We start from the raw sequence: 22,293 nt of genomic DNA, 5'->3' as shown, positions 1-22,293 counted from the left end.
ATTTTTCTTTAGCACATACTTTTACTTTTCTTTCCACATGCATTCACCTATAATTCATGTCATTATTTATTTTGAAAGAATAATAATTGACATTATTGTTTTTGGAAGGAAAAAAGACGTGTATTATTTTTGGAAGAAAAATAAATAACATATTGATTGATGAAAAAAATTAAATACGTGCCATTATCGAGGCCTTATAAGTTGCTATTGTATTTATATCAGTTGCTATAATACTTTCTAAAAAACTACTATAATAGATAAAAGTCATATAATATAAGATGTCACTATCTGTCTATAACTTACATAAAAGTTGCCACAAAAAATATTTATAATTGTCATAAAAAACAAAGTTGTCACAAAGGCATAATCTATTATAAATATAAGTTGTCACAAAATAAAATCTATCATATATATAAGTTGTCACAAACACAAGAGGTCATACGCATAAGTAGTAAAAAAACAGTAAGCTGTCGCACCCATAAGTTTATATACAAATTATCATAAAAATAAAAGTTACCACATATTTAACAAAAGTTGCAAAAAGAAATAGAATCTATTATACACATGAGTTCACACGCATATAAGATATAAGTTACTACAAACAAAATCTATATACATTCATCCATATAAGTTGACACAAAACAAAAGTTGTTACTACAGTAAGCCGATATACACATAAGTTGCTAAAAAAGAACAAATTGTTACATAAGTTACTGCCAGTTCACAAACATCATCAAAACATATGTAAGTGGGATTTAGTTTTGTTCGTCTCGTCGCATAAAATACAACTGTGTAATTGGTTCTCAAAATGGAGATATCATAAAAAAATAAAATATTTTAATAGATAAGTATTATTAAATAAAAAACATGCCAGAGGAGGAGGGGGGAGGACACGAGGGAGGCAGGGGCCAGGCTGCCCGCCGCTGTTATTGCGGTTTTTTTGGATGAGGGGAATAAAGGTGGGGCGCTCTCCTATTGCGGGCTATCGGAGGAGGAAGCCCATGATGTATCTGTTGGGCTGTCTAGTCGCGTGATCACGCACGAGCGCGACTAGTCGCCAGTTAGATTTTTCCAACTTAAATGCCGTGGACGCCGCAGTCTGGTAGTGGTAGTGGCCCAACAGCCGTTTGACTGTGCAGAGCCCAGGTATAGAAAGCCTGGTCGATCTGCAAGACTGCAAGGGATGCGCCCAACAAGCCCAGCTCCTCTCTTTCTTTCTTTCTCTCAAAAAAAAAAGCCCAGCTACGCATGCGGTTAAGCGGGCGGAAACCAGACTGCCAGCGCAAGTCCGCAACAATGCAACGCCGCCCGAGCCGTGTCGTCTCCTCCCTCCTCGCCGCCTTCTCTCTCCGCCACGGCCGCCTCCTCCGTACCACCACCACCACCACATCACCTCCGGCCCGCTTCGACGCCGAGAGCTACCTCGTCGCCACCTGCGGCCTCACGCCATCGCAGGCCCTCAAGGCGTCGAAGCACCTCTCCCACCTCGAGACCCCCGACCAGCCCGACGCCGTGCGCGCCTTCCTCGCCGGCCTCGGCCTCTCCAAAGCCGATGTCGCCGCCACCATCGCCCGGAGCCCGCGGTTCCTCTGCTGCAGCGTGGAGGGATCCCTCGCCCCGCGCGTCTCCCAGCTCCGCGACATGGGCCTCTCCCCTCCCCAGATCGCCCGCCTCGTGCCGCGCGTCCCCCACGCCTTCGTCAGCCCGGCGTACGTCTCCCGGCTCGCCTTCTTCCTGTCCTTCTTCGGCTCCTTCGACAGGCTGCACGCCGCCATCAGGAGGGACGCCAAGCTCCTCACACGCAGCGTCGAGAGGGTGGTCGAGCCGAAAGTCGCGTTGCTGCGCCAGTGCGGCCTATCTGTTCGTGACATTGCCTATGTGGTCTCCCTGGCCACGCGGCAGTTCGCCGGGTCCCAGGAGCGCCTCGAGGCCGCCATAGCGCGCGCCGAGGAGCTCGGGGTGCCCCGGGGCACACCCATGTTCCGCCACGCCCTCGTCGTGGGCTCGTGGCATACACTGTCCGGTTGGAGAAGGCCGCCTCCAGGATGGAGCTGCTCAAGTCTCTCGGCTGGTCCGGCAGCCAGGTGGCGATGGCGGTGGCCAGGATGCCGGGCATACTGGGCAGTGCCGAGGACCGGCTGCGGCGCGCGATAAGTTTCCTGACCAAGGACGCCGGCATGGAGGCGGAGGCCATCGCGCGGAGGCCAGCGCTGCTCAAGTTGAGCATCGAGCGGAGGCTGGCGCCCCGGCTCAAGGTGCTGAGGCTTCTCAAGGAGCAGGGGTTGCCGTCGGGCAATCGGGCCTTCTACCCCGTTGCCTGTATGAGTAGCGAGGCGTTTTTCAATACATTTGTGCGTCCTCACGCGACGATCCTCCCACCCGGCCTCATTGGTGCCTGTGCCGATGCTGCTGCCCGTGCTGGGGAAGCGCCGGCCGGAGCTGCACCCTGAGAAGACTGGATGCAAATGGAAGGAGTGTGGGGATTTGCCGCTGTCGCAGGACTAGGGAGATCTTACTTTCACCTATTCTTGAAATCGATTGGTATGGTGAGTGTAGTGTAATGCTATTTTGCTGCTGTCTTTTACAGTCCATGTTTTAGCATCGGTTACTATTTTCTGAACCTCGGTGAACATGTGCTAGATTTGCTTGTTAGTTAGTATTCGACATTGTTATAAACCAGGAGGAAAGCTATAGTGATGATCCACATGAACCCTTTTTTGTTGGAGTAATTGTTCAAGCTTAGTTTCCATATATCTTTACTCAAGTAGTATCAACTAATTTCTTGCTTGAGGCCTAGATTTTCTTATCTAAGTCTTAGTTCCGTTGCCTCAAAAAAGTGTATTGCTCCATGGGAAAGAAAGGGAATGCACGTTGCTGCCTTCATTTTTTTTCCTCTGACACAATTCTACTTGGTGCTGTACGGTGCCCTCCGTAAGCAACGCAGCTGCGTTCACATGGTTGGCTTAAGATCTCACGATTTTCAGGGAACAGAGTAAACATAAGTCTAGGAATTAAATCTATCCTTGAAATAAAAGAAGAAAAAACAACAAAAATAACAGAATAATAATAAGTTTCACGGACCCTAATGGGCTGATCGCCCTTGTATTTTCGGCCAGCGTACAGGAAAGTCACCAAGGTGGCAAGGCCGCCAATCCTCATCCGCTCCACCCCGTGCGCGGTGCGCCTGTTGCCTCTGCCATGGCTGCTGCTGGTGCTTGACGCCGCGTGCCGCTGGCGGGTCCTCCCGCGCGCGCCGCCGCGGCCGCTCATGGCGCCTCCCGTGCACGACGCCGCTCGCCGTGCCTCTCGCCCGCGCCTCGCCGCCGCTGGTCATGCCTCCCGTGCGCGTGGCCGCCGCTCGCCATGCCTCCCATGTGCGCTGTCGCCGCTCGCCATGCCTCGGTGCCTCTGCTCGCGCCGGCCCCTCGGCTGCTGGGGTTGCGGGCATGGCCGCCGCAGCTGCTGCTGGGTCGGGGGGCACAACCGCCGCCATTGCCTAGCGCCGTCAGAAAGGAAGCTGAAGAAGCTACCTTCGTTTTTTAGAAAAAAATGCTGAATTAGGTTTGGATACATGTTGAATCTTTTATGCTGAAATGTTGAGATAGCTTATAAGAAATGTTGAATGTAGTATTTTTTCAAAGATTGTTGCATTGTGCTTCTGGAAAATGTTGAATCCATTATTTCTAAATGTTGAACTATATTTACGAAAATATTAGATCCAATTTAAATTTTAAATTTTAATGAACTTTATAGATATATAGCTTATGCATGTTACATAAGTTATATAGGAGGCCCCCGACAAGGCCCGCGCACTTGACACGTCACTCTACCAACCCACTTCAGCAGGATCATCACTTCCACTCTGGGGCTCTACCCTTTCCCTTGTCCCCCGTGAGTCCGTGACTCCGCGACGGAGAAGACAAACGATGATGCCTTCCGGCCAACTGCTCCCCCTGACCCGCCCGCCTCCGCCGCCTCCGGCTCCTCCAGTCCTCTCCAGCCGCCGCAGCCGGCGCCTGCCTCCCGCCCGCGCGCACGCTCGAGGCTTGCCTCCGCCTCTATGGCGGGCCCACCGCCTCCACGACCGCTTCCTGCATCCTCCTCCGCAGTTCCGCGCTCCGGCCAGGGCTCCTCGCCCTCCAACGCCTCCAGGGGTTTCGGCCGCCGGAGGAGGCGAGGCTCAGGCGGCGGCGGTGGCGGAGTTCGTGACGTCTGAGAGGGTGAAGGTGGCGGCGATGCTGGGGCTGGCCCTCGCGCTCTGCAACGCCGACCGTGTCGTCATGTCCGTCGCCATCGTGCCTCTCTCCCAGGCGTACGGTTGGACCCCTTCATTTGCCGGCGTCGTGCAGGTACCCGGCTTCCGATTATTCTGATGAACTTTGTTTGGCCTCGCCTGAGCTAGCGACTACTGCTAAGTAGTACTGAATAGACATTCTCATAAAATTGTCTGGTTTTTAGAGTGCTCAATTGCAGTGATTACCGTATTAAAGATGTGGTGTTAGAAATATTGATTGAAATGATTAATTCTGAGTGAGAGTGTGCTTGCATGGCTCGAGATGACATGTTTGCACTGTCATATTAGTTCGTTTGTTCTAGAAACGTAGAAAAGCACTGAATATGGTTGATAAGGTTTGAATTTTCACACAAAAGTTTTGCAGCACTCAAATTTTCCTGCTTATTTCCCACTCAGGCTGCTGTAGTGCAAGTAATTTACAGAGAAATACACATAAGAAAGTGAGAGCATGAGTTTGCACATTTTGTTTGAACAATATGGTGACGCCATTGTGTTTCTGGCACTGCAAACAGTCATCCTTCCTTTGGGGATATCTGATGTCGCCGATAATTGGCGGAGCGCTTGTTGACTACTATGGTGGAAAACGAGTCATGGCTTATGGTGTAGCCTTATGGTCCTTGGCCACATTCCTGTCTCCTTGGGCAGCTGGTCGCTCTATATGGTTGTTTCTCTTTACTAGAGTTCTGCTGGGTATTGCAGAAGGAGTGGCACTCCCAAGCATGAACAACATGGTTTTGAGGTATCTTCTTTTGTAATTCTATTCCTTTTGATTAGTTGTATTCATCTCCAAGCTTTTCCCCACGACATATTGCTGTTTGGCTGGGGCGTCATTTCTGTTAAGATTTATGTAACTGCTTGCATTGGGCCTTTTCGTACAGGTGGTTTCCTCACACAGAGAGATCTAGTGCTGTGGGTATTGCAATGGCAGGCTTTCAGCTTGGGAATACCATTGGGTTACTTCTATCCCCAATTATCATGTCACGAACTGGAATATTTGGACCTTTTGTGATATTTGGATTATTCGGATTTCTGTGGGTGTTGGTGTGGATACCGGCTATATCTGGCACACCCGGTGAACATGCACAAATATCAGCATATGAACTGGAGAATATAACCAAAGGTCAGAAATTGGTGAAGCCTCAAATTGGAAGTGCAAAAACAAAAAAGGTCCCCCCTTTCAGCAAACTACTTTCCAAATGGCCAACATGGGCTTTGATCAGTGCAAATGCCATGCATAGCTGGGTAACTCCTATGAACATTTTATTTTCCCCAATTCTCTATACAGTTATGCCATACAAAGACACATTTTAGGGACAATATCTTGAGTGTCGTAATATTTTTCAGGGTTATTTCGTCATCCTTTCATGGATGCCAGTCTATTTCAAAACAGTAAGTCTTCATTCTGCTTCAGTTTTCTTTGAATATATAAATTAATACTCCCAGTATTCAGTTCGATGTTGTTTTCACATTGATCAGATATATCATGTCAATCTGAGAGATGCTGCATGGTTCAGTGCACTCCCCTGGGTGATGATGGCAGTTTTAGGTTATGTGGCCGGTCTTGTCTCAGACATGCTTATTAGAAATGGAACAAACATTACTTTAACACGGAAGATAATGCAGGTATGTTGATTCCATATAAATAGTAGAAGAATAGTTAGCAAAGTACATTTGTATTATTCATACAGTCTTGTGCACCCTCCACATTGTTACTGTTGCTAAATGTGACTTACTTCCTGGTATGCTGTGCTTTAACAACTGGTAATTGGTTTCACAAGATACATCAACCAAACATATGTTAAGTCTTAATGAACATCGGCAGTTTACTCGTTGATATCAATTTCTTTTTGAAGTTTGTCATTTCAAATGTATGCATTAACTGCTGGGATTGAAACTAAACCTGACTTTTTGATATTTCTTCCGTCAGTCAATTGGCTTTCTGGGTCCTGGTATTGCTTTACTTGGTCTGAATGCAGCAAAGAGTCCAATCATTGCTTCAGCTTGGCTTACAGTTGCTGTTGGTCTGAAATCCTTCGGCCACTCAGGTTTCTTAGTAAATCTACAGGTAGTTAAATTTTCATACCTTAGTTCAGTGATGGGATATAGTCAAATTCTTCTCAATTGGATCTTCTTTTTCCATCTGATTCATTGTTAAAATATATCAGGAGATTGCCCCACAATATGCTGGAGTCCTACACGGTACTAAATAGTAAATATGTTCCTTCCTCGCTTCAGCTATAGATTTTTATTTGGTTGCACTAACTTTAATCTACAATTGTGCTGTGACAGGAATGTCAAATACAGCTGGGACATTTGCTGCCATTTTAGGAACTGTTGGAGCAGGGTTTTTTGTTGATCGGATGGGTTCTTTCCGTGGATTTTTGATATTGACATCACTCCTATACTTCAGTAGTGCTCTTTTCTGGGATATATTTGCTACTGGAGAGCGTGTTGACTTTGATGGCACTGGCTAGCACCTGAGAGGAACTCTACAGTTTCTATCGGGCACAAAATGATGATTCAGGACGGTGCTTTACTGCCCTCTCTGCGAAACCTCAAGTTCTATGCACATGAAGATGAAGAGCTTAAGTTATGACTGTACAGCATTGGGTTTTGACTTTTCAAAGTATCCAATGAGTTTATCTTGGAAGTCAGATATCAGTGGTGGGTGAACACATGGAACTGGCTTTGAAGAACATGCTAGATTTTCTTGTAGGGTAAGCTCGGAATGTATTGAGTCGGTGAAACCTGAATATGTAACTTAGAATAAATAACAGGGTAGGAGCCCGACCATTCATGGCAGATGGCACCAAAAGTAGTAGAGATCTGAAACTAATTTGCAGGCTAGTTGGAAGCTGGGAAACACGGGGAACTTGGGTGCAAATCCCACGCAATAAGTCATGAGCTTTAAAATCATAAAGCCTCATGAGGGTCGGGGGATAATTTTCCTTATTCAAGTATAAAATGCATGCAAAGAAATTGGGAGAAGACCCTTGACGAGGAACAAACAAGGATCTGTACATTGATGAAACATTTGTAAAATTCCAATTATTCAGTGTTGGGAATGTGAGCATATATATCGATGCCAGTGCAAATTGTTTCTTCGAGACTGATATGTAATCAAGACCAGAGTCCACTGTTCCAATTCGTCAGAAAAGGAAATATTCTCAACAGTTCCAATGACATCAAGAAGAGAACGCTTTAGCGCAAGCCCGATGCCATGGTCCATAACCTCTCTGCCTACGGAATGGAATTGTGGAACATACTTACATACCTACTCCGAGTCACTGATATCCTCCACCAATAAAATTATTGCAACTGTAGTTGTCATACGCACATTTACTCAAGTCATAACTCCAAAGCTCATTGGCTTGGCCTGAAAACCCATTTCAACTACTCTACCTCTTTATGATAATAAAGATGTATGCACCCAGTCAAACTTGAATCAGTCCCCAAGTCTACAAAACCTTAGAGCCAGAAGAACATGGTACCTGATTATGCGCGAGCAGCTATGCAGGCAGCTCGCAACCGCGCATCCGCATCCCCCACCAGCCATGGAGGTTTCTCTGGCTTCAACAGCGAGTTTCAGTCGGATCCTGGGTTCTCTTGGACTTCCACCTATACACCTCGTTCCCGTGTGGTCAACAAGAAGGTAAGAAGCTCAAGATCAATCTGGGGAAAAGCTGCAGCAATTGCAGGGTCATGCGCAAACTGCTTCGCTCCTCCTCGGTCTGAAATCAACGAAGCGCATGAGAACCCACCAATCAATGGCCAGGATGTGTCTATCAGTCCCAGTAAGCTCACCTTCTTTTCTTCATTCATCCATCCATCATGGAGTAGTTACTAGCTAGTCCTGAAAATAATCTTGCATTGGGAAGTGAATATCTGTCTTGTGTCCTATTCAGATGAGCCATATCAGATTATCAGGTATTTAAGATTTTATCCAAGAAATGATTTTAATCACGATAGCGCAAAAAGGAAAAATTCTTCATTAATCAACAATCCTCATCAAGCTTCAACTTATGATATAAATATCACAGTATAGCCTGATGTTTATTCAACCTACCAGTAAATTAGAGATTACAGGGACTCCCGTTCTACAATCTGGGTTTTTACTACCCCTTCCTGTTTCCAGTTTTCACATCACATAAACTAATGAGAATTTAGACTCGTTGAAGTTAGCATTGCTGTTCAACCGTTGACATTCTTGTGGTCAATCCTGAACTTCCATTCAACTATACAAGGCTCAACAACCCCCATATGGGCATATATGGCCATTCATAGTCCTAAAAAAACATATGTAGCTGCTCAATGATGAATGCTGTGTGAGGATGTATTCTTAGTCAACTGTTCAATTATTCAAGCAAAATTGAGTTCTGATTAGGATGGTTTCCAATTGTTTCTTGCAGTCTCCAGAATATCATCAACAAGTAGCACAAGCAATAATATATCCAGACAGAGAGGCGATAGCAGCCAAACAAAGGCATGGCAAGAACAATTGTCATTTCAGGAAATTTGCATCGCTACTTCAAACTTTCGTGAGCAAAACAAAATTGGATTAGGTAATTTTGGCACTGTGTATAAGGCAAAGCTCAGGGATGGATCCATCATAGCTGTAAAGCGGGCTACTAAGGTTTGTAGGTGAATTGCTGCAACAAGAAAGATTGTACATATTTACTACAATGAATTACTTGCAGTAATCAAATCAAGAAAAAGTTTCCATATAACATCTGTAATTGGCAGAACATTCAAGACGGGCACCTATCTGCAGAGTTTAGGAGTGAAATCCAGATGTTATCAAAGGTCGAGCATTTGAACTTGGTGAAGTTTCTTGGGTACGTGGAATACGACGATGAACACCTAATTCTGGTTGAGTATGTAAATAATGGAACACTCCGTCAACACTTGGATGGTACGTCAAACATGTGCAATAGACATGCTTGAATGTTTACTAATTTTGTTTTTTAAAGTAATGTAGCAATATTGTCAAGATGGTAAAAAAACTGTAAAGTTATAGAATCCACTTATTTGTTTCAGCCACCAAATAGAGAACTCGGTGGAATTAGATGCATTGAAGTATTGTTTACAAATATGAAAGTCACTCGTGAATCGTGATCTCCTAAATGCTAATCTACTGAAAGAGATCTAAAATCGTGTGCATGCTATTCAGATTAGCCCTATGGTTTTTCATTCTGTGTATTTTAACCATGTTTGCATTTATATTCCTAGTTCCAATCGTTTTTGTTTTGGGGATCCGAATTATGTTGTAGGATGTAATGATATCAATCTCATCTACCCATCAGATTAAAGGGAATTTAGAGATACAATTTGCCATCATGCAGGATCACAAGGGGAACCATTGGAATTTGCACAGCGTCTCAACATTGCTATTGACACAGTTCATGCCGTTGCCTACTTACATGGTTATACAGGTACCCACACTCTATAAAATCTAAATCACCCTCCAGACATAACATACGCATGTATATATATTCATTTTTGGCATGACCCGACAAGTGCATATATAGTCAAGGCCTTGAATGTTTATACATCAGTTCCCTATATGCTACAAGCAGCATCAAAGTCACCATCTCATAACATTATTGACCAGAACTGTGTCTGACAGCCACGCAACGTATCCATCGACACCTACAACAGATTCTAATTTTTCAGCATCCTAATGTCGACAAATATTTTCCTACAATGGGCATGCAGATCATCCAATCATCCACCGTGACATCAAGTCATCCAACATTCTCCTAACAGAGCATCTGCGAGCAAAGGTTGCCGATTTTGGCTTCGCACGCCTAGCCCCCGAAAACCCAGAAGCGACCCACGTCTCAACGCTAGTGAAGGGGACAGCCGGATATGTGGATCCTGAGTACCTGCGCACGAACCAGCTCACCGACCGCAGCGACGTCTACTCCTTCGGCGTCCTCCTTGTCGAGCTCATCACGGGCCGACGTCCTATCGAGCGCGGCCGCGGCCGCAGGCGCCACCAACGCCTCACAACCGAATGGGTAAAGCAAGCACACCTAGACTAGCGCTTCTTCTGACACTGAAATGTACTGCACATGAGGTGTTTGACGAAATTACCGTGTTGTTGGCGCAGGCGCTGCGCAAGTGCAGGGAGGGCGACGCGGTGGTGGTGATGGACCCCCGGATGCGGCGGACCAGCGCGGTGGTGGCGGCGGTGGAGAAGGTGATGGCGCTGGCGGCGGAATGCACGGCTCCGGAGCTCGCGGCGCGGCCGGCGATGCGGCGGTGCGCCGAGGTGCTCTGGTCCGTGAGACGCGACTTGCAGCAGAAGCAGCAGCGGGCGGCGGCCGCGGCCGCGGCCGCGAGCGCAGGAGCGAGGCGGCGCGATGGCTCGACGTACGCACCGCCGTCGGCTACGAGTTTGAGGCAGGAGAGGTTCGAGAACTCGAGATGATCTGTGGGCTGCGTGCGGCACGATGGTAATTTGAAATTAGTGCCAACTGTAAATTCTGGTCGACTTGCCGAAACAGAGTACCGTGTCACTGTTTTACTGTTTGAATTCTCCTAAATGGCAATTGGTTATGCTTTCGCAAATGTATAATTTAGTTCGTCTTAGTACGAGTATATAATTTTGAAACAGTTCGGCCACTCTTAATGGTTGTTTCCAAGAGTGAAACATATGTAAAAGAGCAATTTAATTGATGATTGGAATTTTGGAATAGTTCTTCAAATGTGCTTGTTTTTTTTTATGTTGTTTCATAGGCAAGGCATAAGAGTATATTTGTATTGAAAATGGTGTCTTGGTAGTATTGTGATCTCATCTAGATGAAAACTCGTTTTCAATTCTCTTTTCATTGTTTCTTTGGCACCTCATAAAAGCAAAGCATTGCCATGACACGATGTTTAATGAAATTGAATTTTATTGGGACGGGTCTTATACAACATAATATCACTGAGTTGGATCGGGTTAGAGCAAATATTCAAAACCCGATGGATTTTTCTTTTATCTATTAGACATGTTGGGTCGAGTCTTTTACGAGTTACTCCTCTCTTCCAAATTATATTTCGTTTAACTTTTTAATCCAAAGTTTGACGTTGTCTTATTTAAAAAAAATTATGCAAATATAGTCAAATTTAAATTATTTTTAAAGAACTTATATTAATAAAGTAAGTCACAATAAAAAAAGTGATATTTTACAAAAAGTTTGAATAAAAAATAGTCAAATGTGAGGTTAAAAAAGTCAAACGAATTATAATTTAAAATGAAGGGAGTAAGATTATCTTGGATTGGACCGGATTTTGTGTCAAATATGAGAGCCTAGGTGACAAGTTAGTGATTGCGGCGGGTGAAATTGTAGGTCATTCGTGTCGGGGACTCCTATATATCTTCTGAAAGATAGATAAGACATTCATCTTTAAAGCCCATTTAGGCCCAATTATTTACTGTAAACATGTTCAATGTTTTGGTAGAATTAATTCAACATGTTGTTAAATTAGTTCAACATTTGACCATCAAAATGTTGAAATTGTACAGATAAAATGTTGAAACTAAAAGCACAAAATGTTGAAATATTAAATTCGAAATGTTGAACGGCGAACATCATGGTGCTTCTTCACCGGTGGCGGCGGCGCGAGCGATGGCGAGGCGGTGGTGGCGCAGCACGTGTGCGGGGGCTGCGTAGAGGCAGGCGGCGGTGGCGGCGCAGCGCACTAGAGGCGGCGGCGGCGGCGTAGGAAGCAGCGCGTGGCGGCGGAGCGGGTGCGGGCGGCGGCGGAGCGGGGTGCGGGCGCGGGGCAGCGCACGGGGTGGCGTCGGTGCAGGCGGTGGAGAGAGAAGGTTGGGAGTGAGAAGAAGCTAGGGTTTGAAGTGGATCTAAAGGCTGTTATTATTTGCACAAATCTCAAACATTGGAAGATATGTTGAAAAAAAAACTTTCGGAAGATGGATAGTTTTTCTCATTCGCGTCGGGTCGGGTCAAGTTGAGCAGGCCAGGTGGCCCATCATTAGATGTGCTCTATTTTGACGGTCGATACTCACTGGGTCAGATTGTGGCGGGTTGAAGGAACGAACCGAACACTGCACATGATACTTTGTCGTCGACGCGTCACCGTCCCATACGATAGCTCAGTGAACGGGCAGCAGGCACGGACCCTGCGCCAACCGCCAAGACGAGATCGACGTGACACCACGCATGACGCACGGGTTGCAAGCCCCAACTCCCCAGTTCCCCTGGCTGGCTGGCTGCTCGGCCTGTCCAGGATCGGAGACGGAAAGCTACGCGTGTGGTGGCCTCGCCCTCATGGACCACGAAGGCGGGTCGCTGTCCTGCTGCAGGCAGCCACCTCCCGCCTTCAGGAAAAAGCGCCTAGGATATTTAAGGCACCTTCGAATCCAGCGAAGGCACCGCACGGGCAATTTCAGCAGCGCATCCAAGATTTCAGTTGCCACCTCGCGAGTTGCGACACGCCGCCGATCACATCGCCTGCCTGGGTGCAATTTGGTTCGGAAGAAGACCGGGACTCGTCGTGGCTTTGGGTTGATGCCAGAGTTTGAGGACGATTTTTGTTATCTCTTCTTCTTTTTTTTAGGGTCCTCGATCAATGCGATGAGCAAACACTTTCTATTGGTGTATAGATCCCTTTCTTCTGCTTTTGCCGTCATTTGGTGTCCAGACACGTGATCAGTTCAAGTAGCGATGCAAGTTCTAATTTTTTTTTCACTAGATAGGTCCGTTTGGGAGGGCTCCGGCTCCAGCAGAAAAAGGGTGGAGCCGGAGCTGGAGCAGGCGGTGCTGGTTTTTGTGGCTCCATCTGCTCCACTTTCTTGCAGGTAAAGCTGTTTTTACAGTTCTCACATGCTACAAGTTGGAGCCGCTGCACCTCCAAAACGTTTGGTAGGACTTAAGCAGAAGTTGCCGCTGAAGCCGGAGTTGAAGCCATGACAAACAGGCCTAGATTGACACATAGCTCATCCAGGATCACTAGTTCGAACTTCAAAGTATAAAATGTACTAGAAGGAAATGTCGTTTTAGAAGAAAAAAATAGAACGAAATAAACTAAGGTGGTTCGCCTAAGCATACGTCGTCACTTGTGACGTACCTAGATCCAATCGAAGCATTGAGCCACAATTTAAGCTCTCGCCTGTAACATTCAGATAGTCTTCTCCATGTAGCAACAATCTATTATCATCATGAAATCCTTTCATTGTTATTTTCACATGGAGCATCGGCTTGTTTTCGATCGGGTCGTATGAATGTACGCAACCATCAGATCGCGCTCATGGTGTTACAAGTTGCCAGAAGCTGAACGATGAACTGGTAGCAGTCGTGTGGCGGGGACGACTGGCGAGGCCAACCAAACGGAACCGATTCCAGCATGGCAGCATGGATTTCAGAAAAATTCAGATCTCTTTCAGAAAATTCAGATCTCGCAACATGGTGCCCACCGGGTATGATGATAAAACCGGGGACAATCACCTGGTTGCGCGCACGGTGCCCGAGGGCAGAAGATATCATTCTCAAATAGGAAAGCTGGTGGAAAAGGCCAAAGCACCGCTCCTGCCCGATCTGGAAAATTTTGCCACTGCCCGAACGATCCATCCCCACCCGATTGAGGGCCTGTTTGGCTCCACGAGCCAGGAACGCGCGTCGCGTTTACGCGAACGCAGCTCCGCGGCCGCTTTTCCAAATCACGGGGCTCCAGTTCATTTTTGCCCACTGCATAACACGGGCGACTGTGAGTCGCGCGTTGGCCGCGGAGCGTTCGGCGGGATTATTCCGCTTATCCCGCTCAAACGCCGTCGCCAACACAAAAAACGCGAATCCAAACAGGACCTGAACTGATCCACACCCTCTCTTGCAGTCTTGCTCGCTCTCGGTTTACTCGTTCCACGTGTGGCGCTCCAGGCCAACCCCTGCCACTTGGGCCTCCTGAATCCGGATCTCTGCATTCCGATAGGTGTCTACCACTAATCCACCATGGATTATTCCCTCTCTACCTTGGCTACGCAAAGGAGAAAAAGATGTGTTCGCTAATCGCTAGATATATACACTTATTCAAACAAAAAACTAGAGTAACAATACTAGACGAATAGGCCAAGTATATTTCAAAATAAGGGTGCAAATCATGGTCAACCTATTCATAGGTACTTGCACTTGGAGGATGCAACTCTCTGCCCATCCCGCCAAGATGAATCTTGTGATCAAACATGTTCTTGTGCGAGAATTATGCCGAAAATTCAATTGATATCTATAAATGTAAATTCAAATTAGCACTCCGTATTTTCTTCTTCTAAATATTCTTTTTTTTGGCAATTTGGTAAGGCACATATTTGATTCTAAGAATATGCATTTAGCGGTTGCCTCCAAAAAGAGCAAGAGAAACGATCAAAGGGGCGGGTACAGAACTCTCGACGCCCCCTCATTCTCTCCTGCCTTTGTCCCCTACCGCGAGCTAAAATATCTCTCCGCCCCTGCATTTCCCCCAAAAATTCACGGTCTCGCCCAATTTATCGGATCCGTCGCCCTCCTCACGTGACCCCTCCCGTCTCCTAGAAAAGGCGCCCCGGCCTTGCAGAGCTCTCCTCCCATTCCACTCCATCCCACATCCCCCTCCTCTGCCACTCGGTGCTTGCCCGAGTCCCGGAGAAGCCTTATCGCATCATCCTCCTCGCACGCCAACTGCTCGACGCAACCCCCCCACCGCCCACCCGCCGGGTGCCCGCCATGCCGGGGAGCAATTGCGCCGCGGCCGACAAGGTGAAGCCGGCGGCCAGCCCCGCGGCGGATAAGCCCGCCGAGATCGCCGGCAACATCTCCTACCACGCGCAGTACAGCCCCCACTTCTCGCCGCTCGCGTTCGGGCCCGAGGAGGCCTTCTACGCCACCGCCGAGAGCGTCCGCGACCACCTCATCGAGGTGAGCGCGCGCGCGCGAGCCCGATCCTTAGAATTCCTTTCCCGCGGTGTGCGTGCCGCGCCGTGGCGGGGGTGTGATCTGTGTGCTTTTTCCCTCGCGCGCCCGCGCTTGTGCAGAGATGGAACGACACTTACGTGCATTTCCACAAGACGGATCCGAAGCAGACGTACTACCTGTCCATGGAGTACCTGCAGGGCCGCGCGCTCACTAACGCCGTCGGCAACCTCGGCATCACCGGGGCCTACGCGGAGGCGGTGAAGAAGTTCGGCTACGAGCTTGAGGCCCTCGTGGGGCAGGTGAGCTCGATTGGAGTGCCTCCACTCCACTCTAAATTGGAGTGTGACTTTTGTGGTTAAGGCCAATTTCGAAGTACCTGGTAGTGATTATTTAAATGGGATGGTGCCTTGTTTGACTGCGACTATAGATGAGCAAACGGGCCGCCCGGCCCGGCCTGGCCCGGGCCCGGCCCGGCTCGATCGTGCCGGGCTGCCCCGGGCTTCGTGCTTGGCCGACGGCCCAGGCCCGGCCCAAATGGCCCGACCAAAATGGCGTGCCGGGCCGGCCCAAATAGCCCATAAACATATGAAGATATCAATTTCACAAATGTTTAAAGAATCGTATAAGCTAAATATTATTTCTCAAATATTATTATGTTCATAAATATTAAAAAACACATAAGTTACACCTATAAGTTAACTTATTGACAAATCACAAGTTATAAGTTCATATATAAGTATATAATTATAGTTATATATAAGCTAACAGGCCTTTACCGTGCCTTCCACTAATTGCGGGCCGTGCCGTGCCACCCGACGGGCCTGCCTAGCGGCCCAAGCCCGGCCCGGGACCCGTGCCGTGCCTAGCCCAGGCCCGGTGTCTTCGGGCCCGTGCCGTGCTTGGGCCGTGCCGGGTCGCCCGTGCTTGGGCCTGGCTACTGGGCCTCGGGCCTTCTGCTCATCTATAACTGCGACGTTGCCTAATGGGATTGTCGGTATCTCTGGATTAAGGTACCCCCTCTTGCTATGTCAAGACTCGCGTAGTTATCCGTAACTACGCTCTGAGGAGCTGAGCCGGACCCCTGGGGTCCCTCCATCTCACCGGACCAACAGTCCCGGACCCGCTTCCCGCTCGGGGACGGGTCCGGTGTCACCACGTGTCCCGGAGAAGGGAGCGCTCAGCCGAACAGCCGGGGGCCCCGGACCTCCCACGGGGTCCCGGACCCCCATATACTATCCGGACCCCTCAGCGGGGAGGGAACAGACACCCCGCCTGGGGGGTCCGGAGCCGCCACGTGTCCGCAGGCGCAGGCACGCGCGCGGCTACCAAGCTTCCTTGGGAAGACTCGCCCACCTACCACATTCAATGCGGGAGACATTAAGTGCGCTCTGCCACAGCAGAGCCCGAGGAGGCTTTTGCCAGGCTGTACTGTTGATCGCGCGTTACCAAGGCGCACTGTACAACCGCTGGCGCCACCCACGCCACACGCGTCAGTCTGCTACGCCAGTTAGACACGACAACTCGGCGACGGAGTATCATAACGTCTACGCGGTAGACCCAACAGTCTACGCCGCAACCTACACCGTCTCAACGGGCGCCTCGCCGATGGGACAAGTGAAGACTCACTTCGGTCAGAGAGTCTACAGTGCGATGAAGCATATCCGGGAAGAGATTCTCAACCACTGAAGCACTGTTAATGTCTTTTGGATAGTATACTATACAACTTTGTTGGGCCCACATGTCGGGGTCCAATGCCTATGTACGCGTCCTCCTTGCGCTATAAAAGGGGAGACGCCCGCTAGAGAAGGACTCAGGTCCAAGGACTTGGAGGCAGAGGATAGATTAATCCACAGACACAAGAGCAATACATCTCTCAGTGGACGTAGGGTATTACGCTCCGGCGGCCCGAACCACTCTAAATCCTTGAGTGTTCTTGTGTTCTTGCTTGAGGAGTAGGTCTGAGGAATCGCTTGCAATTCCCCGAGTAACCACCCTCTGGGATTAGGCGGGTGCTCTACGCCACCCGGCTGTGGCTCTCCTTCTAGAGCCACGACAGGGATCAACGGCTTTTATCACTTGTTTAAGAAACAACTGAGGTGCTCCATGGAATAAGCTTAGATTTGATTCACTATCTTACCAAACCAGGAAAAGGGAATAAATTCGCACGTTTTGTAGAAGAATCTCTGTAGATTCCAGATCTGAACTGTATATGTGCCAACTTTATCAGAACCCATGCTATCAGTGTGACTATTCTAGACAGAAAATTCGATACCCATAGCACAAGTGAAGCAGATCTTCTCTCGATCAAAAGTGAAGCAGATCTGGAAATGAGTTCCAAGCTGAATGAGTTGTTTATCTAAAAAGCAAAGCTCCAGGATCAATGCGATTTTACATGTTTTCTCTTTATCTGCTTGATTGGCAGAATTTGGCTTATATACGAACCTAAATGTTGCCAAGGAACTTATGTGTGCTGAGTATAACTTTATAATCTGATTGAAATGTCAGCAATTTCCTCATGGATAGTGATGATGAAAATTATAATTGAACTGATTTTTCTCAGGAAAAAGATGCAGCTCTAGGAAATGGTGGCCTGGGTAGGCTTGCATCTTGCTTTTTGGATTCAATGGCAACATTGAATTTGCCTGCTTGGGGCTATGGCCTGCGATACCGATATGGACTATTCAAACAGCGCATTACCAAGGAGGGACAAGAAGAAATCGCTGAAGATTGGCTTGATGTATGTGCACCACATCTACACATATGATTTTGCTGACATTTTTTTTCCCCTATAGATCTCTATAATCAATCTCTTTTTTTTCCCCAGAAATTCAGCCCCTGGGAGATTCCCAGGCATGATGTTGTGTTCCCAGTCAGATTTTTCGGCCATGTCGAGATCTTGCCTGATGGCTCGTAAGTACAAACCGTGCACCTATACATTTCCTTTTTGATGTTATTTATTTTTCTGATTTTTAGTTCAGCTTGAACTTTTTAAGGCTTCTTATACTTTGTAGACTAAAAAAGAGAATCACATTCCATATTAACTTGGTTTACCTTTCTAAACTCCTATTTCTAAACTCAATGGTAGAAGTCCCACATACATGAAAAAAAATATCCATTAAGACCTCTTATTGCCCTACAGCATCTAGCGGGGCAGTCCTTATGTGGATGCCCTGTAACCCAAAAGCTTTGCTAAATTTGCATGGCTGAAACAAATTTTGGCTTGGCAAATCTGTTTAGGCTTTAATGATAAATACATACATAAAAGTTACCTAGATCTTCTAGGACCCTTCTCCCAGTATTTTTTTATTATTTATTTCATATTATGTGTGGTTATTTGTGGGCCTTGATGTAATTTGTCATATGATTGTTTTCTTTCTTGCCTGATAGTCGGAAATGGGTTGGAGGAGAAGTCCTAAAGGCATTAGCATATGACGTGCCGATTCCTGGATACAAGACAAAAAATGCAATCAGCCTTCGTCTTTGGGAAGCAAAAGCTACTGCTGAGGATTTCAACTTATTCCAATTCAATGACGGTCAATATGAGTCATCTGCCCAACTTCATGCTAGGGCTGAACAGGTGATATTTCCTTTTTAACTGAATACTATCAATTTTCATAATTTCCAAAAACTAAATAAAAAGTGATGCTTTTAATTAATTGAATATTGATAGTTATTGATGGTTTTGCATGCTGAAACTGTAATACCACATTGCAGATATGTGCCGTTCTCTATCCTGGTGATGCTACAGAAGAAGGGAAGCTTCTAAGGCTAAAGCAGCAGTTTTTCCTTTGCAGCGCATCACTTCAGGTAGTTAAGCAAATCATTTCTCCTGCAAGGTTCCATTTGAAGGAAGCAGACATATATGCTCACGTTATGCTTTTCTATATGTTTGAGGATCATGTATGATATAATTGCAAACAATTGTTTTGTAGCTTTCTTGTATTTTTTGAATCGTCAATATTATTTTTTTATTACCAGGATTAACCATGTCAGTAGTGTATAGTTATATGCACAACCACCTTGATATTTTTCAAAATGTAGTAGGATAATTAGATTTTACTCTGTTTTATTTTAGTTCAAGTGTCCTTTTATTATGGTTCTAGTTTGCTAGAGATTTGTCAATATCTTAAAAAAATATCTCTGTGATGAATACTGATGAGCATAACTAACCATGGATTATTTCCAGGATATGATTGCCAGGTTTAAAGAAAGGAAAGCTGACAGAGTTTCAGGGAAGTGGAGTGAGTTCCCTTCCAAAGTTGCTGTTCAACTGAATGACACCCACCCTACTCTTGCGATCCCTGAGCTAATGAGATTACTCATGGATGAGGAGGGACTTGGTTGGGATGAAGCTTGGGATATCACATACAGGTGAGGTTAAATTTTATTTGTATAATTGATCTTTTTAAATCTTTCTTGACCAACATTTTAAGCTCCATTAAACGTTTAGAGGTGTTCGTACTTGAACTAATTACAAAATTATCTTCCATGGTCCAGGACTGTTTCCTACACCAATCATACAGTTCTTCCTGAAGCTCTTGAAAAATGGTCACAAATTGTAATGAGGAAATTGCTTCCAAGACACATGGAAATTATTGAGGAAATTGACAAGCGGGTAATTTGAATGCCACATTTACTCTTTCTAGGCACAGCAGTTATGGTACAAGCTCACAAGTTGGGCCACTGGTTTTGCAGTTCAGAGAAATGGTAATCTCCAAACATAAGGAAATGGAGGGAAAGATCGATTCAATGAAGGTTTTAGATGGCTCGAATCCCCAGAAGCCAGTAGTGCGCATGGCAAATTTGTGTGTGGTGTCTTCTCATACGGTAAGCCTTTTTTCTTAAATTCCATGCCCATGTGGCAGTATCAAGTGCTAAGATCAGACTTTCTATGAGCTGGATTTGCTGCCCTCTTAATGTTACATGATGGCATATGATTATCAGCATAACCACAATGCCCTTGAACTAGTTCTGGGTTTCTCCAATCCTAACGTTATATTGAATATTCTAATATTCGTTTGTCTTCTAATATCATTGAGAATGTACTGACATATTCAAACTTTTCTGACAGGTGAATGGAGTGGCTGAGTTACACAGCAACATTTTGAAGCAAGAACTGTTTGCTGATTATGTCTCCATATGGCCTAACAAATTCCAAAACAAAACTAATGGAATCACGCCTCGTAGATGGCTCAAGTTCTGTAACCCTGAGTTGAGTGAAATAATCACAAAATGGATAAAGACAGATCAGTGGACAAGTGACCTCGATCTACTTACTGGACTTCGCAAAGTATGTATGAATTATTCTTGCATCTACTTGTTATTGCTCATCATATCACATTATAATTGAAAACCTTCAACAGTTTGCAGATGATGAAAAACTTCATGCTGAGTGGGCAGCAGCTAAGTTAGCTTGCAAGAAGCGCCTGGCCAAACATGTCTTGGATGCGACAGGTGTTACGATTGATCCAACTAGCCTTTTTGATATACAGATTAAACGCATCCATGAGTATAAGAGGCAGCTGCTAAACATATTGGGAGCTGTTTACAGATACAAAAAGTTAAAGGTAGGATTTCTTTGAGTTGCTTCCATCCTTTTTTGAGTGGTGCTCATACCCTTTTTGGTTTTACCATGTTCAGCTACATCTTTAGATGCATTTTTTTCACATATCCCGTTTTGAAATAGACCTATGATTCTTGTAGGAAATGAGCGCAGAAGAGAAGCAGAAGGTTACACCACGCACTGTCATGATAGGGGGGAAAGCATTTGCAACATACACTAATGCCAAAAGAATAGTGAAATTGGTAAACGATGTTGGTGCTGTAGTGAACAATGATCCTGAAGTTAACAAATATCTGAAGGTATGAACTTCTCAGATCTCGGTATAATATCACATTTATATTTTGATGGTTTTGTTCTTAGAACCCTTCAGAAACTTTAATATATCCATCATAAAAAGTATCACCACATGATGGTCCATATCATCCCTATTTAAAGTGTGGTTCTCCCTTTTCTCCCAGGTTGTCTTCATTCCGAATTACAATGTATCGGTGGCTGAAGTTCTTATTCCTGGTAGCGAACTGTCACAACATATTAGTACTGCTGGTATGGAAGCAAGTGGAACAAGTAACATGAAATTCTCTCTGAACGGTTGCGTTATCATCGGCACCCTTGATGGAGCTAATGTTGAAATAAGAGAGGAGGTAGGAGAAGATAATTTCTTCCTTTTCGGTGCCAAAGCTGATCAAGTTGCTGGGCTGAGGAAGGACAGAGAAAATGGCTTGGTAAGATGTGTCAACTTGAATTCACTGCTATTTTTTATTCAGTTTATTTTCTTTCATGTGGATGGACTGTTATTGACTTATTTCTTACAATACAAACAGTTCAAACCAGACCCGCGTTTTGAGGAAGCCAAGCAGCTTATAAGGAGCGGCGCTTTTGGCAGCTACAACTACGAACCCCTCTTGGATTCCCTTGAAGGGAATTCTGGATTTGGCCGTGGTGATTATTTCCTTGTTGGGTATGACTTCCCAGGCTATATAGATGCACAAGACCGGGTGGATGCAGCCTACAAGTAAGAAAACTAAAAAAAAAAAACTTTCTGCATTAAGTCCACCTACAAACTCTTGAACAAACATGGTCCTGCAGCTTAAATTTCACGCATACTGATTTCTTTGGTTTTGTGACAGGGATAAGAAGAAATGGATCAAGATGTCCATCTTGAACACTGCTGGGAGTGGCAAGTTCAGCAGCGACCGTACCATCGCCCAGTATGCCAAGGAGATCTGGGACATCAAGCCTAGCCCTGTTGCGTGAAAGAATAGGTCGATGCAGCCAACACCAAATGCCGTCCGTCGGATGATGCTATAATAATAAGGTTGAAAAATGACCCACGGTGCATGACACCGGCTTCCGTTTGTAGCTGGGAGGCAAGGAACGGCGCACGAAGCCTGTTCTACCGCGCGCTGTGCTTATTTCGAAGTGCGTGCTATACGCAATTTTTTTTTTGTTTTTTCTTTGTCTGGGACAAGATCATTTTGCTCTATGTTGGAATACTCCGTCATGAAATAAAATAATTCAAAGTTCATTACTATTTGTCAACATAT

At 46.0% G+C, this 22,293-nt stretch overlaps 3 protein-coding genes, 1 long non-coding RNA gene and 1 pseudogene across 4 annotated transcripts; 4 read left to right on the top strand and 1 right to left on the bottom strand.

The window, feature by feature from the left end:
* The first annotated feature begins 1,248 nt into the window (after positions 1–1,248).
* LOC120710264 lies at positions 1,249–2,751 on the top strand (annotated as a pseudogene).
* A 1,095-nt stretch (positions 2,752–3,846) lies between these two features.
* Positions 3,847–7,389, top strand: LOC120708683 (probable anion transporter 3, chloroplastic). Its single transcript, XM_039994062.1, has 8 exons — positions 3,847–4,349; positions 4,807–5,033; positions 5,173–5,536; positions 5,639–5,683; positions 5,771–5,917; positions 6,222–6,359; positions 6,460–6,493; positions 6,584–7,389. Exons 1-8 carry the CDS (start codon positions 3,927–3,929, stop codon positions 6,766–6,768), a joined length of 1,563 nt encoding a protein of 520 aa, XP_039849996.1. The 5' UTR covers positions 3,847–3,926; the 3' UTR covers positions 6,769–7,389.
* Positions 7,390–7,439: 50 nt separating this feature from the next.
* On the bottom strand, positions 7,440–10,528 carry LOC120708685. Its single transcript, XR_005689422.1, has 3 exons — positions 10,391–10,528; positions 8,099–8,191; positions 7,440–8,025 (listed from the first exon to the last, which is right to left on the bottom strand). It is a non-coding gene; the product is annotated as an uncharacterized LOC120708685 (long non-coding RNA).
* Positions 7,740–10,994, top strand: LOC120708684 (calmodulin-binding receptor-like cytoplasmic kinase 2). The gene is made up of 6 exons (XM_039994063.1): positions 7,740–8,088; positions 8,704–8,927; positions 9,038–9,206; positions 9,637–9,726; positions 10,010–10,314; positions 10,407–10,994. The coding sequence occupies exons 1-6, from the start codon at positions 7,779–7,781 to the stop codon at positions 10,725–10,727; spliced, it is 1,419 nt and encodes a 472-aa protein (XP_039849997.1). The 5' UTR covers positions 7,740–7,778; the 3' UTR covers positions 10,728–10,994.
* Positions 10,995–14,757: 3,763 nt separating this feature from the next.
* Positions 14,758–22,288, top strand: LOC120708682 (alpha-glucan phosphorylase, H isozyme). Its single transcript, XM_039994061.1, has 15 exons — positions 14,758–15,189; positions 15,306–15,485; positions 17,747–17,923; positions 18,011–18,096; positions 18,574–18,763; positions 18,901–18,993; positions 19,373–19,557; positions 19,684–19,801; positions 19,882–20,013; positions 20,258–20,476; positions 20,550–20,753; positions 20,890–21,048; positions 21,208–21,471; positions 21,571–21,761; positions 21,877–22,288. The coding sequence occupies exons 1-15, from the start codon at positions 14,998–15,000 to the stop codon at positions 22,001–22,003; spliced, it is 2,517 nt and encodes an 838-aa protein (XP_039849995.1). The 5' UTR covers positions 14,758–14,997; the 3' UTR covers positions 22,004–22,288.
* Positions 22,289–22,293: the final 5 nt, after the last annotated feature.

This window comes from Panicum virgatum, chromosome 5K (assembly GCF_016808335.1).
Source record: "Panicum virgatum strain AP13 chromosome 5K, P.virgatum_v5, whole genome shotgun sequence".
In the NCBI taxonomy this organism is placed as follows: Eukaryota; Viridiplantae; Streptophyta; class Magnoliopsida; order Poales; family Poaceae; genus Panicum; species Panicum virgatum.
This window is presented reverse-complemented; position numbering and strand designations above follow the sequence as displayed.

What these genes read in the sequence shown, in the direction of transcription:
- LOC120708683 (XM_039994062.1), top strand. Translation starts at nt 3,927, where the DNA reads ATGATGCCTTCCGGCCAACTGCTCCCCCTGACCCGCCCGCCTCCGCCG. An exon ending in TGCCAGTCTATTTCAAAACA is followed by an intron (nt 5,684 to 5,770) that starts GTAAGTCTTCAT and finishes CACATTGATCAG; the next exon opens with ATATATCATGTCAATCTGAG. An exon ending in ATATGCTGGAGTCCTACACG is followed by an intron (nt 6,494 to 6,583) that starts GTACTAAATAGT and finishes GTGCTGTGACAG; the next exon opens with GAATGTCAAATACAGCTGGG.
- LOC120708684 (XM_039994063.1), top strand. Translation starts at nt 7,779, where the DNA reads ATGGTACCTGATTATGCGCGAGCAGCTATGCAGGCAGCTCGCAACCGC. An exon ending in CTGTAAAGCGGGCTACTAAG is followed by an intron (nt 8,928 to 9,037) that starts GTTTGTAGGTGA and finishes TGTAATTGGCAG; the next exon opens with AACATTCAAGACGGGCACCT. An exon ending in ACTCCGTCAACACTTGGATG is followed by an intron (nt 9,207 to 9,636) that starts GTACGTCAAACA and finishes GCCATCATGCAG; the next exon opens with GATCACAAGGGGAACCATTG.
- LOC120708682 (XM_039994061.1), top strand. Translation starts at nt 14,998, where the DNA reads ATGCCGGGGAGCAATTGCGCCGCGGCCGACAAGGTGAAGCCGGCGGCC. An exon ending in TCGCTGAAGATTGGCTTGAT is followed by an intron (nt 17,924 to 18,010) that starts GTATGTGCACCA and finishes TTTTTTCCCCAG; the next exon opens with AAATTCAGCCCCTGGGAGAT. An exon ending in AAGTTAACAAATATCTGAAG is followed by an intron (nt 21,049 to 21,207) that starts GTATGAACTTCT and finishes CTTTTCTCCCAG; the next exon opens with GTTGTCTTCATTCCGAATTA.